Source organism: Fringilla coelebs (assembly GCF_963513975.1).
Source record: "Fringilla coelebs genome assembly, chromosome: 33".
NCBI classification, from domain to species: Eukaryota; Metazoa; Chordata; class Aves; order Passeriformes; family Fringillidae; genus Fringilla; species Fringilla coelebs.
The window spans coordinates 530,219-543,870 of NC_140059.1; the positions used below are offsets into that span (position 1 = coordinate 530,219).

General features: G+C 55.2%; 1 protein-coding gene across 3 annotated transcripts; it reads right to left on the reverse strand.

The window, feature by feature from the left end:
* Positions 1-151: 151 nt before the first annotated feature.
* On the reverse strand, positions 152-12,260 carry DPF2 (double PHD fingers 2). Of its 3 annotated transcripts, none has more exons than XM_084223989.1 (12): positions 12,222-12,260; positions 10,166-10,326; positions 9,032-9,139; positions 8,156-8,319; positions 7,450-7,542; positions 7,177-7,255; positions 6,595-6,636; positions 4,691-4,828; positions 4,031-4,159; positions 3,416-3,528; positions 2,958-3,039; positions 152-2,284 (listed from the first exon to the last, which is right to left on the reverse strand). In XM_084223989.1, the coding sequence occupies exons 1-12, from the start codon at positions 12,251-12,253 to the stop codon at positions 2,208-2,210; spliced, it is 1,218 nt and encodes a 405-aa protein (XP_084080115.1). In that variant the 5' UTR covers positions 12,254-12,260; the 3' UTR covers positions 152-2,207. The 3 variants fall into 3 exon arrangements, with proteins under 3 accessions (XP_084080115.1, XP_084080114.1, XP_084080116.1); XM_084223988.1 differs by having other exon boundaries at positions 6,592-6,636; XM_084223990.1 differs by lacking the exon at positions 6,595-6,636.
* Positions 12,261-13,652: the final 1,392 nt, after the last annotated feature.

The following is a 13,652-nucleotide window of genomic DNA, read 5'->3' on the forward strand; positions in this document are numbered from 1 at the left end:
CCCATCGGCCCCAAAATCCTCCAGTTTTGCCCCAAATCTCCACTGCGCTCTCAAATCTCCATTTTGGCCCCAAAATCCCCCATTTTTTTCCCCCCAAAACTTTGGTTTTTTCCCCAACCTCTCCCATTTTGCCCCAAAAATCCCCACTCACTCCGTTTTTTTGCCGTTTTTATTACGAAAAATGAGCAATTTTGAGCCGTTTGGAGCCGTTTTGGTGTCGTTTCGCTCGTTCCCGGATAAGACACAACCGTGAAGCTTCGCCCAGGGCAGTTTGGGGTGAATCCCCCCGGTTTTGGGACATTTCCGTGTCCCCACCCCCGGCAGGGCACGAAAACGGGGGAAAAAATCCCATTTTGAACCAAAACGCCGTCGATTCCCCCCAAAATCGTGCTCGGGACAGGGAGGAGAGAGAAACCACCGGGAAGAGGCCTCGGATCCGGAATTTTGGGGGGAATTCCAGGGGTTTGGGTCAATTTTGAGCACTTTGGGGTCATTTCTCAGCCTTTTTTGGGGTATTTTGGTCAATTTGGGGTAATTTCCGTGATTCTTTGGGGTTATTTCGGTCAATCTGGAGTTTTATTGCAGGATATTTTGGATTTTCAAAATAATTTTGGGGGACGCATCATCACTTTTAGGCTTCTGGGGTTCTTTTAGGGCTATTTGGGTCATTTTGGGGTCATTTTGGTCAAGTTTGGGGCTGTTGGGAGTCACTTGGGGTTATTCTGGGTGGATTTTAGTGCTTTTAGGGCTGTTTTGGTCTCTTTTTTTGGTTATTCGTGTAATTTTGGATGATTTCAAGTCATTTTGGGAGCTATTTGGTCGATTTGGGGGCGATCTCAACATAATTTCAGTAAATGTGGGGCTGCTTTGGTAATTTTGGGGCTATTTTGGTCAAACTTTGGGCTATTTCAGTAATTTTGGGATGATTTCATTTGGTGCATTATTTTGGTCATTTTGGGGGGTTTATTTTGGTAATTTTTGGGTTTATTTTGGCCGTTTTTGGGTTATTTTGCCCATTTATGGGTTATTTTGGTAATTTTGGGGTTATTTTGCCCATTTTTGGGTTATTTTGGCCGTTTTGGGGTTTATTTTGGTAATTTTTGGGTTTATTTTGCCCATTTTTGGGTTATTTTGGCCGTTTTTGGGGCCCATCCCGGGGGCTCCTCTCGGGAGGTTCTTGGGGGGGGTTTGGGGGTGCAGGGGGGGAGGGGCAGTCGGAGGTAGGTGCTTTAAAGTCCATTTATTATTTTTGTGGTTTTTTTAGAAAAACAGGCACATTCAGTCCACGGGACCCGGGGAAGGGGAAAATTTGGGATTTGGGGAATTTTGGGGGGGGTTCCCACAGCCCCAAACCCCTCCCCTGCCCCCAGCGGCGTTTTGGGGCCAAAAGGGGCTTTTTCCCCCCCCAAAAAATCCAACCTCAACCCCTCCCCCAAACCCCAAACCAACCCTGGGGGGGGAGGGGAGCCAGGGGAAAAGCCCCAAATTTGGGGGGTTTTGCCCCATTTTGAGCCAGCGGGGGAGGGGTGGGGGGGAATCCCCAAATCCAGGGATTCTGCCCCAGTTTGGGGTGGGGGAGGGGTAAGGCCTCGTGGGGGTGGGGGAGGGGCCGGGAGCATCCTGAGGGGGGGGATAAAAATGGGGGGAAATGGAATAAAAATCAAAGTGGGAAAAAATCCCTCAAAAAAATGGAAAAAAAAGCCCCAAAATCGCCCCGGAATTCCCAAAAAAAAAAAAAAAAAAAGGGGGGGGGAAGTGCCAGGAGGGGAAGGGGGGTGAGTTTTGGGGTGAAATCCTGGGAATTGGGGAGGAAGGGATGAAAGTCACCCCAAAAACGTCACCCCCAAAAAATGCCAGGAGGGGGAAAAAATTGGGAAAAAAAGGAGCCAAAATTGGGCAAAGGGAGGAAAAAAAAAGGGTGGAATGAAGGGAATTGAAGAGTTTAAAAAAAAAGGATGGAAAAAGGTGAAAAAAGAAGGGAAAAAAGGGAAACAGAGGGGGAAAAAGGGAATGAGAGGATCAAAAAAAAAAAAGAAAATAAAAAAAGGGAAATAAAAGAAAAAGGACCCCCAAAAAAAGAGGGAAAAAAAAGGGAAAAGGACCCAAAAAAAAGGGGAAATAAAAGGCCCCAAAGCCGAGGGGGTGAGGATGAGGAGGGACGGGGATGAGGGTGAGGGTGAGGATGAGGATGGGGAGGAAGAGCAGGATCAGGAGCTGTTCTGGTTCTGGTAAATCGAGGCCTTCTCCTTGAGCAGGTCCAGGCAGAGGTGGCAGCTCCAGCTCCCTGCAGAAACCGTTAATTAACAGCTAATTAACCAGGTAATGAATCAATTAATCATGAGGGTTAATGGGAGAGGAGGGGGAGGGGGAGAGGAAAAGAGAGAGGAGGAAAAGGAGGAAGAGGAGGAAAAGGAGGGGAGGAAGAGGAGAACAAAAAGGAGGAAGAGGGAGAAGAAAAAGAGGAGGAAAAGGGGAATGAAGGAAGAGGAAGAAGAGCAGGAAAAAGAGGAGGAACGGGAGGAAGAAAAGCAGGAAAAAGAGGAGGAAGAGGAGGAGGAGGAGGAAGAAGAGGAGGAGGAGGATTTGGGACAATTAAACCGCTCCCCACAGCCCAGAAGGAAAGCCAGGAAGAGCCTGGAGGGATGGGGGATCCTGGGGGAGGATTTGGGGAGGAATCCCAAAGGATCAGGAACCCCAGGGGAGGATTTGGGGCAGATCCCGAGGGATGGGGAACCCCAGGGAAGGTTTTGGGGCAGGATCCCAGGGGAGCAGGAACCCCAGGGGGGGTTTTGGGGCAGATCCTGAGGAATCAGAAATCCCAGGGAAGGTTCTAGAGCAGGATCCTAGGGGTCAGCAGCTCCAGGGAAGGTTCCAGAGCAGGGTCCCAGCGGCCCCAGGGAAGGTTCTAGAGCAGGGTCCCAGCCCCAGAAGGTTCTAGAAGGGGGCCCAGCACTCACCCTCGGGGGGCTCGGACATGGGCGGGGTCAGGCAGTACATGTGGTACCCACGGTCGCAGTCGTCACAGAACAGCAGCTGGTCCTGGCCGGGGACATTCCCATCATCCCACTCCCCAAATTCCCACTTTCCCCCCCCAAAAAGCTTCTCCCACAGCTCCCCCAAGGATTCCCCGCCCCCCAACACTGTCCTCTCCTGTATCCAGAAGGTTCTGGAAAGGCAGAAGTTCCCTGCAGGAAGATTCTTGGGGTGATTTTTTGGCACCCCCAGGTGTTGGGGCACTCCCAGGTGCTTTGGGCCATTCCCAGGTGATTTTTGAGCCATTCCCAGGTGGGTTTTTTTTTCACTCCAGGTGATTCCTGGTCTCCCCCAGGTGATTTTTGGGCTCTCCCAGGTGATTCCTGGTCTCCCCCAGGTGTCCCCAGGTGTCCCCAGGTGACCCCAGGTGCGGGGCACTCACGTCGTTCTCGGAGGTGCCGCAGATGTTGCAGCACTTGCACTCGATGCACTGCCAGCGGTACGTCTTCACCGCCGCCATCATCACCGGCGTGAACTGCAGGCACGACGGGTGGCCTGGGGACAGGGGGACAGCAGGGACAGTGGGGACATCAGGGACACGGCAGGGACAGCGGGGACATCAGGGACATGGAAGGGACACCGGGGACATCAGGGACACGACAGGGACACAGCAGGGACACCGGGGACATCGGGGACATGGCAGGGACCCCACCCAACCATTCCCCAGTTCCTGCCCCTCTCCAGCCCAATGCAAGCTCCCCCAGGAGAGGGAAATCCTCGGATCCCCAGTCCCAAAGATCCAAAAATCCTCCCCAGCCCCAGCCCCAATCCAGGAGAGGGAAACCCTTGGATCCAGGATCCCAAATGTCCCTCCCAGCTCCATCCCAGAGGGAAATCCTTGGATTCCCCAATCCCAAATGTCCCCCCAGCCCCATCCCAGCAGGAAATCATTGGATCCCCGATCCCAAATGTCCCTCCCAGCCCCATCCCAGCAGGAAACCCTTGTATCCCTGATCCCAAGTGTCCCCCCAGCCCCGTGGCCGTGCCCGTGCCCCACCGGAGCGGCCGCAGTCGGAGCAGGACACGAGCTCCTCGGGCTGTCCCGTCTTCTTGTTGATCTTGGAGTCCCCCAGGCAGAAGTCGCAGTAATTGTTGGGAAGGGCCAACCCGTCGGGACCCTTCTTGGCTGGAGAGGGGACAGGGACGGCATCAGGGATGGGAGACAGGGATGGGGGACAGGGACGGGATCAGAGATGGGGGACAGGGATCAGGGTCAGAGATCAGGGATGGGGGACAGGGATGGGGATCAGGGTCAGGGATGAGGGATGGGGATCAGGGTCAGGGATCAGGGTTTAGGAATGAGGGACACAGATCAGGGACAGGGATCAGGGGCAGGGATCAAGGATCAGGCATTAGGGACAGGGATGAGGGATCAAGGATTAGGGATCAGGGACAGGGATCAGGAATCAGGCATTAGGGACAGGGATGAAGGATCAGGGACAGGGATAAGGGATCAAGGATTAGGGATCAGGGAAAGTGACAGGGATCAGGCATTAGGGACAGGGATCAGGGATCAAGGATCAGGGATCAGGGACAGGGATCAGGGATGAGGAATGAGGGATCAGGGACAGGGATCAGAATTCCCTTGGAGCCGCTCCCGACTCCTCGGCTGGGCTGCTGCTCAATCCTAGGGGGAATTTTGGGGTTTTTTCCTCACATTTCTGCTCCTCGGAGCGCTGGGAGACGGGCGTGGGGGGCTGCGAGTCGTCCTTGTCGTCGCCCTCCTCCTCGGCCAGGTGCGAGTGCGCGTAGTGGTAGCTGAGCCCCGGGCGGTTCTTGTAGCGCTTCCCGCAGACTGCCGGGGAAATCCGGGAAAATCCCGGGGAATTCCCGGTCAGGGACGGCAGGGGAGGGGAAATCCCAAATCCTGAACCCTCCAGGGCCGATCCCAGCGCCCGGGCTGGGAGAGCAAAGAGGCTGGAATTGGGTAAAACCGGCCGGAATGGCGGAGAATTCCAGGTCATGAGCTGGGATGCCAAAGGGATTCCAGGTGGATTCTCCAGGATCCCAAAGGGATTCCAGGTAAACACCCCAGGATCCCAAAGGGATTCCAGGTGAATTCCCCAGGATCCCAAAGGAATTCCAGGTAATGACCCAGGATCCCAAAGGGATTCCAGGTAAACATCGTGGAAACCCTAAGGAATTCCAGGCATTAGGAAATCCAGGTGAATTCCCTGGGATCCCAAGGGAATTCCAGGTGAACACCCCAGGATCCCAAAGGGATTCCAAGTGAATTCCCGGGAACCCCAAAGGAATTCCAGATTTCTCACCCCAAAAAAATCCCATCCTGAGGTTAAAAACTGAGGGAAGGGGAAACCTGGGAATTCTGGGTGTTCCAAGGAGGGATTTGGCAGGAGCTGTGGATCCATCCCAGCTCCTCAGAACCCCAAAATCCATCGGTTTTCCCCTTTCCCACCCCAGAATTTGGGAGATTTCTGCCTCAATCCAGCTCCTTGTGGATCAGGGAATAGGCTCCAGTTCCCCAGCACTGCTTTTCCAAGGATTTTTTGGGTTTTTCCTTATCCAGGGACACCCCAAAATCCCTTTCCAGCCCCGTTTCGGCGTGGGAAGGATGAGCCCGAGGAATTGGGATAAAATCCCAAAAAAGCAGCACCAGAGGGGGAATTCCAGGGCTTGGTGCAGACATTTCCCAAGTTTCCCCTGCATTTTCCCAGAAATTGGGAATGAGCTGCTTTGGGATGAGATTTCCTGATTTTGGAGCTTTTCCAGAACACCACAGAAGTTTCTGGATCCGCTTCCACCTCGGGATCTGCCCCAGACCACAGAAAAATTCCCAACGCGATTCCCATGAAATTCCCGCTTCCCTCCCAATCCATGGAGCTCCAAAATCCCCTTTTCTCCCCCCAAAACCTCCAGGACCATCTCCAAACACGACTCTGGAATTCTCCTCCCGAGGTGAGGAAGAGGAGCCTCCCGGGAATATCCCGAATTCCCCTCCCCACCTGCGGCCCGTCCCCATTTTTGGGCTTTTTTGGGGCAAAACTCTGCGGATTTGGAGCAGGAAAACAACTGGGGGGGGGGGGGTGGGGGGGTGGAGGCAGCAGCACATCCTGGGATTTGGGATTGGGATGGAAACTCCAGGACTGGGGTCCAAACTTCGGGATTTGGGGTGGAAACTCCAGGATTTGGATGCCAACTCTGGGATTTGGGGTGGAAACTCCAGGATTGGGGTGGAAACTGCAGAAATTGGGGTGCAAACTCCAGGATTTGAGGTGGAAACTCCGGGATTTGGGTGCAAACTCCGGGATTTGAGGTGGAAACTCCAGGATTTGGGTGCCAACTCCGTGTTTTTCCCATTGCTGGCTCCACAGGGGGGGTTAATCTTTGTTTTCCCGGCCCCGTTCCCTGCTGGAAAAGGGTCAGGGGGCCGGCGCTGACGTCGCTCCCGTGGCCTTTGGCTTCTCCCTCCCCTCCTCCCGCCCACCCCAGGGCTCCACAGGGGAATTTGGGCTTTTTTTTTTTTGTTTGTTTGTCGGAAAAAAAAGGGGGAAAAAAAGGAGGAAAAGCAGGAAAAAACGAGCAGAGAGAGAGCGGAACTACCTCGGTCGGGAGGTTTCAAGGAATGCTTTTGTTTGTAACTGTCTGAAACACAGAAAGAGAAGTCGTGAGAGGACACGGACACACACGGAAAACCGGGAAAAAAGGGCAGGAAAAACACAACCTCAGGGAGCCAGGGGGAGAATTAGTGCTGGGAAGTGGCAGGACAGGAGGAAGAAGAGAGAAGAAGGAGCTGGCAAAGCCTCCCTCGCGTTCCCCATCCCGTTACCCCCTGGATTCGTGGATTGGGGGCTGCAGGGACAGAGCCCCCGCTCCGGGCTGGAATTTTATTGGAATTCCCAGATCCTTAAGGGAGGGCTGGGAATGGGTCCCAGGCATTGGGATGCGACTGGAAAACCCCTGGGATGAAAGGGAGGGGCCTTCCCGGCCTTTGGGGCTGTTTGGGAAGTTTGTTCCCATTTTTTTTTTAATCCTGGTTTTTATCCTGGTTTTTATCCTGCTGCTCCCCAGTATTCCCAGTGGGAAAATTCCATCCAGCTGCAGGGGAGGGGGGTGAGCCCCGGCCCTGCCCTCCCTGGGGGTCTCACTCTGGGCTGGGACCCCTGCCCAGCCCGGGGCACTCACTGTCACACGCGTAGGGCTTGTCCCGGTCCTCCAGGATGGCAGCATCCAGCTTCTTCCGAGCCCCCCCGACGCCTTTTCCCTGGAAAAAAACGGGATTTGGGGAAAATCCGGGATGGGGAGCAGGGCGAGGAGCGAGCCAACAGTGCCCCGCGGTGGGAACGGCCCGGAAACGACCACAAATCGCTGGGGATTGGGGAAAAATGGGGGCAGATCCCGGATTTCCTGGCTGTGGGGAAGGGCTCTTTTCCCAGGAATTCTCAGGAATTGCCTCACCTTGGCCTTGCCCTTCCCTCTCCGCTTGGGCGTGTCCTCCTCGTAATCCTCATCGTCCAAATCGTCCAGGAAATCGTCGGGCTCCAGGATCCTCTGGGATGAGCAGAGGGGTTAGAGCGGGGAAAATACCGGGAAAAACGGGAAAGAAATGGGGAAAAACTGGGAAAAACGGGAGAAACTGAAAAAATGGGAGGAACAGGAAAAATGCGGGGAAATGGAAAAAATGAAAAACAGAAAAAATGGGAAAGCAGGAGGGGCCACAGCTGGAATTCCTGGTATCCCGAATTCCTGTCTGGAATTCCCGGGATCCCAAATTCCCAGTCCCCATCTGGAGTTCCTGGTATCCCGAACTGCCATTGGAATTGCCAGAATTGCCAGTATCCAAAACTCCCAATTCCCGAGTTCCCGGTTCCCACTGGAATTCCTGGTATCCCGAGTTCCCAGCTGGAATTCCCACTGGAGTTCCCAGTATCCCTCTGGAATTCCCAGTATCCTGGTATCCCTCTGGAATTCCCGCTATCCTCCTGGAGTTCCCGGTATCCCGCTGGAGTTCCCAATTCCCGCTGGAGTTCCCGGTATCCTGCTGGAGTTCCCAATTCCCACTGAAGTTCCCGGTATCCCACTGGAGTTCCCGGTATCCTGCTGGAGTTCCCAATTCCCGCTGGAATTCCCGGTATCCCGGTATCCCGCCGGAGTTGCCGGGCACCTTGCGGGCGCGGCTGTTGGTGACCGGGAACTCGCCCAGGCTGTCGTCGTCCATGCGGGGGTCGGGCAGGGAGCGCTTCTCCAGAGGGTCCGTCCGGAGCAGCGCCTCCAGGCTGCTCCCGTCCTGCGCCAGCAGCCCCTCCTTCTTCAGCGCCTGCTCCGCGTCTGAGGGGGGAAATAATGGGGTAAAAGTGGGGGAAAACGGGGAAAACAGCCGGGGGAAAATGGGGATACATGGGAGAGCAGCCCCTCCTTCTTCAGCGCCTGCTCCGCGTCTGGGACGGGGAAACACAACGGGAAAAATGGGGGGAAATCCATGGAAAATGGGGAAAACATCCTGGAGGAAATGCGGAATACATCCTGGGGAAATGGGGAAAAAATCCTGGGGGAAATGGGGAAAAAATCCTGGGGAATATGGGGAAAACATCCAGGGGAAAATGGGGAAAAAGTCCTGGGGAAAATGGGGAAAAACATCCTGGGGAAAATGGGGATACATGGGAGAGCAGCCCCTCCTTCTTCAGGGCCTGCTCCACGTCTGGGACGGGGGAAATAATGGGGGGAAAACGGGGAAAAATGGGGAAAAAATCCTGGGGGAAATAGGGATACATGGGAGAGCAGCCCCTCCTTCTTCAGGGTCTGCTCTGCATCTGGGATGGGGGGAAAATGGGAAAAAACAGAGAAAAATGGGGATAAACAACGGGGGAGAAAAGAGGGAAAACCCGGGGGAAATGGGGAAAAACAACGGGGAAAGACCGGGGAAAAACCCAGAGAAAAATGGGGAAAAATGGTGATGAAAGGGGAGAAAGGAAGGTGGCTGAGGGATGCCGGCGGATCCAGGCGGAATTCCCGGGAATGCAGCAGGGACTGGGGGCATTACCAGGTTTGATGGAAGGGAAGGAGAGCCGGGGGTCCTCCGGGGGGTGGGCGCGGCGTTTCTTGCGCCAGCGCCGCGCCGGGTACGAGTAGAGCTGCCCGGCTGCCAAACCTGGGGAGAAATGCCAGGAAATGCCCCAAAATCCAGCCAGGGAGGGACAAAACTCCTGGGAATTACCCCAGGTTCTGACAGAACTCCCCAAACTCTCCCAAGGATGTGACACAACGGCCCAAAGAGACCCCAGCCCTCTTCCCCTCCCTGCTGTTTTCCTGTCATTTCCACGTCGTTTTCCTGGTGTTCTCCCAATGTTTTCCCTTTTTTCCCCATTGTTTTCTGCCTCCTGCCGTTTCCTGGTGTTTTCCAGGTGTTTTCCTTTCATTGTCCTGGTGTTTCCCCATGATCCTCCCATGGTTTCCTCACTGTTTCCCATCATTTCCCTGCTGTTTCCCCATCGTTTCCCACCACTCTCCCATAATATCCCCATTGTTTTCCATCATTTCCCTGCTGTCTCCCATCATTCCCCCAGTGTTTCCTCACCACTTCCCCATTGTTCTCCAACTATTTCCCATCATTCCCCTGCTGTTCCCCATAATTCCCCTGCTGTTTCCCATCATTTCCCTGCTGTTTCTCACCATTTCCCTGTTATTTCCGCATTGTTCTCATGGTGTTTCCCCATTGTTTCCCACCATTCTGCCATCACTTCCCCACTGTTTCCCATAATCTCCCTGCTGTTTCCCATCATTTCCCTGTTATTTCCCCATCATTTCCCTGTTGTTCCCCATCATTCCCCTGCTCTTTCCCATCATTTCCCTGCCGTTTCCCCACCACTTCCCTGCTGTTTCCCCACCATTCCCCTGTTGTTTTCCATAATCTCCCTCATTTCCCCACCATTCCCCTCTTGTTTCCCACCATTCCCCTGTTATTTCCCCATCATTTCCCTCTTGTTTCCCATCATTTCCCTGTTCTATCCCCATTGTTCTCCCGGTGTTTCCCCATCGTTTCCCACCATTTCCCTGCTGTTCCCCATCATCTCCCACCATCCCCCCCCATCCTGGTGCCCTTCTCGCCGTTCCCGGTGCCCTTCCCGCCGTTCCCGGCGCCCTTCCCGCCGTTCCCGGCGCCGTCCCGGTGCCGTACCGGGCCCGCGGTGCCGTTTCTCCATCCAGATGTAGCAGTTGCTCTGGGCCACGCCGGTCTGCGAGTCCAGGAAGGGCAGGCGCACGCTGCGCTCGGCGCAGAGCCGCGCGTTGTAGCTGTGGCACTGCTCCATGGCGTCCCGGTAGTACTGCTCGCCCAGCCTGCAACGGCACCGGGAATGGCACCGGGATTGGCATGGGGAATGACACCGGGATGGGCACGGGGAATGGCACTGGGAATGGCAGGGAATGACACCGGGATTGGCACTGGGAATGGCACAGGGAATGGCACCGGGAATGGCACGGGGAATGGCACCGGGAATGGCATGGGGAATGACACCGGGAATGGCACCGGGAATGGCATGGGGAATGACACCGGGATGGGCACCGGGAATGGCACTGGGAATGGCAGGGATCAGTGCGTTGTAGCTGTGGCACTGCTCCATGGCGTCCCGGTAGTACTGCTCGCCCAGCCTGCAACGGCACCGGGAATGGCACCGGGAATGACACCGGGATGGGCACCGGGACGGGCACCGGGATTGACACTGGGATGGGCACGGGGAATGACACCGGGATGGGCATGGGGAATGGCACGGGGAATGGCACGGGGAATGGCACGGATCAGTGCTGGGAATGGCACAGGGAATGGCACCAGGAATGGCACCAGGATTGACACAGGGAATGGCAGGATTGGCACAGGGAATGGCACCAGGATTGGCACTGGGAATGGCAGGATTGGCACAGAGAATTGCAGGATTGGCACAGGGAATGGCACCAGGAATGGGGAGCTTCTCAGGGATGCCCGGAGAATGTCAGGGATACAATGCAGAGACTCAGGGACATAATCCTGGAGAATATCAGGGATAAACCTGGAAACCCTGAGGGACAAACCTGGAAACCCTGAGAGATAAACCTGGAAACTCTCAGGGATAAACCTGGAAACTCTTGGGGATAAATCTGGAAACCCTCAGGGATAAACCTGGAAACCCTCAGGGATAAAACTGGAAACTCTCGGGGATAAACCTAGAAACGATCAGGGATAAAATCCTGGAAAACCCCAGAGATGAACCCGGAAACCCTGAGGGATAAAAGTGCCCAACTTCCCATTCCTTGGCCTCTCCAGGACACTCACAGGGGCGGGAAGGGAAGGGCAGGAAGGGAAGAGATGGAGCAAAGGAACGGGCAGGAAAATACAGAGATTTACAGGAAATACAGGGATTAACAGGAAATACATGAACGTACAAGAAAATACAGGGATTTACAGGAAATACAGCGATGTGTAGGAAATACATGGATTTAGAGCGAAATACATCAATACACAGGGAAATACGAGGATTTAAAGAGAAATACAAGGAATTAGAGAGAAGTGCAGGAATATACAGGGAGATACAGGGATTTCAAGGAAGATACATGGATTTTGGGGGAAATATATGGATTTTGAGGGAAATACAAGGATTTTGAGGGAAGTACGGGGAAGGCTCCCCCCAGCTTGGCCTCCACAGGACCCTCTGGCCGGGATGCACAGGGAAGCAGTGCGGGAATGAACAGGGAATGTACAGAAATATTTAGGGATATTCGAAGATGCCCAGGGAATCTCCAGGGATGCACAGGGACGTGTTGGGATGACTCCCCCGTCCTTGGCCTCTACAGGACGCTCGCACACGGAGTTTAGGGATCCGTGAGGAAGAACAGGGAAGCACAGGGATACAATACAGGGAATTTTACAGGGATGAACCCCCCGGCTTTGCCCTCTCCGGGACCCTCTCAGGGCCAGACATGGGGGACCCCCCCGGACCCTCCCAGGCTCTCCCCCCCTCAAGTCTCTGCGGCCCTGCCGGTGCTGAGGGGGCTTTTGGGGTGTCCTTAACGTCCCCCTCAGCAAAGTTCACCGCGAACAATGCGCGCGTCGCTTCCCCCCCACCCCCCTCCCCGCCCACTTGGTCCCGTCCGGCGCGCGGGGCCGAAGGGGGGGCCCCGCTTCCCGCGCCCGGCCGGGCCGCACCATTCCCGCGCCGCAGGGGGAGACCGGGGAGGTGGGGGGGGAGACCCGCACTCACAGCTTGACCACATTCTGAACCACCGCCGCCATCTTGGCTCCGCCGCCGGGGCGCCGCGGGGCGCGTGCGCGGAGGGAGGGGCGGGAGGGGCGGGGAGAGGGAGGAGGAGGGAGAGGGATGGAGGGAGGAGGAGGAGGAGGAGCGGGGAGAGGGATGGAGGGAGGAGGAGGAAGAGGAGGGAAGGGTGGAGAAAGGGGAGGCGGAGGGAGAGGGAGGAGAGGGCGGGCCGGGGGAAGGGAGCGCGGAGTCCTCCCGGCCGCTGGGCGGCGCTGTGCGCCGCGCGCGTGCGCGGGGAAAAAGGCGGGAAAAGGGGGAGTGGGGGGGGCGAAAGTCTGAGGGGAAAAATGGCGGGAAAAGGATCTGAGGGGAAAATCGCACGGAAAAGGGGAAAATCCGCGAGAAAGGAACGGAAGAAGGTACGGGGAGAAACGGAGGGCATGGGGATGAAGGAGGGAGGCAGAGTGCGGGATATGGGAGGAAGATTTGGGGAGATGGAGGGGGGAGACTGAGGGGGGAAATGATGGGAGGAGGAGGGGGTTTATCCTGGAAAGAGGAGGTTTGAGAGACCCCATTGCTCCCTCCAATTCCCTGGAAGGAGGCTGGGGGTGAGATCCCTTCTCTCGATGGATAAAACAAGAGGGAACAGCCTCGAGTTGTATCAGGGGAGGTTTATTGAGGAAAATTCCTGGAAAGGGTTGTTCCAGCCTGAGATGTGGAATTGCTGTCTTGGAATTATCCCAGAAAGAGCCTGGATGTGGCACATGGGGACGCTGTTCAGGGGTGACCAGGTTGGATTTGATGATCCCAAAGGTTTTTTTCAACATCAACCTTTCCATGGAAAGGGGTGAGAAGATGGAGAACAGAAAGGGAAATGGGGAAGGGGAGGGATGGAGGAGGTTTGGGGGATAAAATGGTAAGAGGGGTGAGAGAGAGAAATGAGGGGTAAATTTGGGATGGGGGAATGAAACAAGCAATAAATGAGAGCCAGGATAAGATGAAATTAGGGATAAGTGAGGATGGATCCCTCAGATCCCAAATCTCCCCACATTCCTTATGTCTCTTCATCCCCCAAAATTCCCATTTTTGAGCTCTTTTCCCTTTTTACCAAACCTGAATTAACCAAGTAGCCCCAAATTCATTCCCCAGGACAGAGGTCACCCACAGACCCCTCAGCAAGCGTGGTTTGATGTCGGCTTCCATGAGTTCCTCATTTCCAGGTGAATTCCTCACTTCCAGGTGAGTTCCTCTCTCTTTTTCCTCCTTACTTCCACATCCCACCTGTGTTTTTTTCCCTGTTTGTTGAGAATTTGCCATTTTCCCCCAAGGTCAGACCTTCCTCCCTCCTCCTCCTCCTCCTGGTAATCCTGGCTGTCGCTGTTCCTGGCCCGGCCAGGCCGAGGGTCAAGCTCTGACCTCTGGCGTGGGCGGCGT

Bases quoted from the DNA above. Each gene is read 5' to 3' on its own strand.
- DPF2 (XM_084223988.1), bottom strand. From the start codon at position 12,253: ATGGCGGCGGTGGTTCAGAATGTGGTCAAGCT. The intron at 3,529-4,030 runs GTGGGGCACGGG...CCCTGTCCCCAG, and splicing joins CTCCGACTGCGGCCGCTCCG to GCCACCCGTCGTGCCTGCAG. The intron at 3,040-3,415 runs GTGAGTGCCCCG...GTCCCCGGCCAG, and splicing joins GCGGCACCTCCGAGAACGAC to GACCAGCTGCTGTTCTGTGA.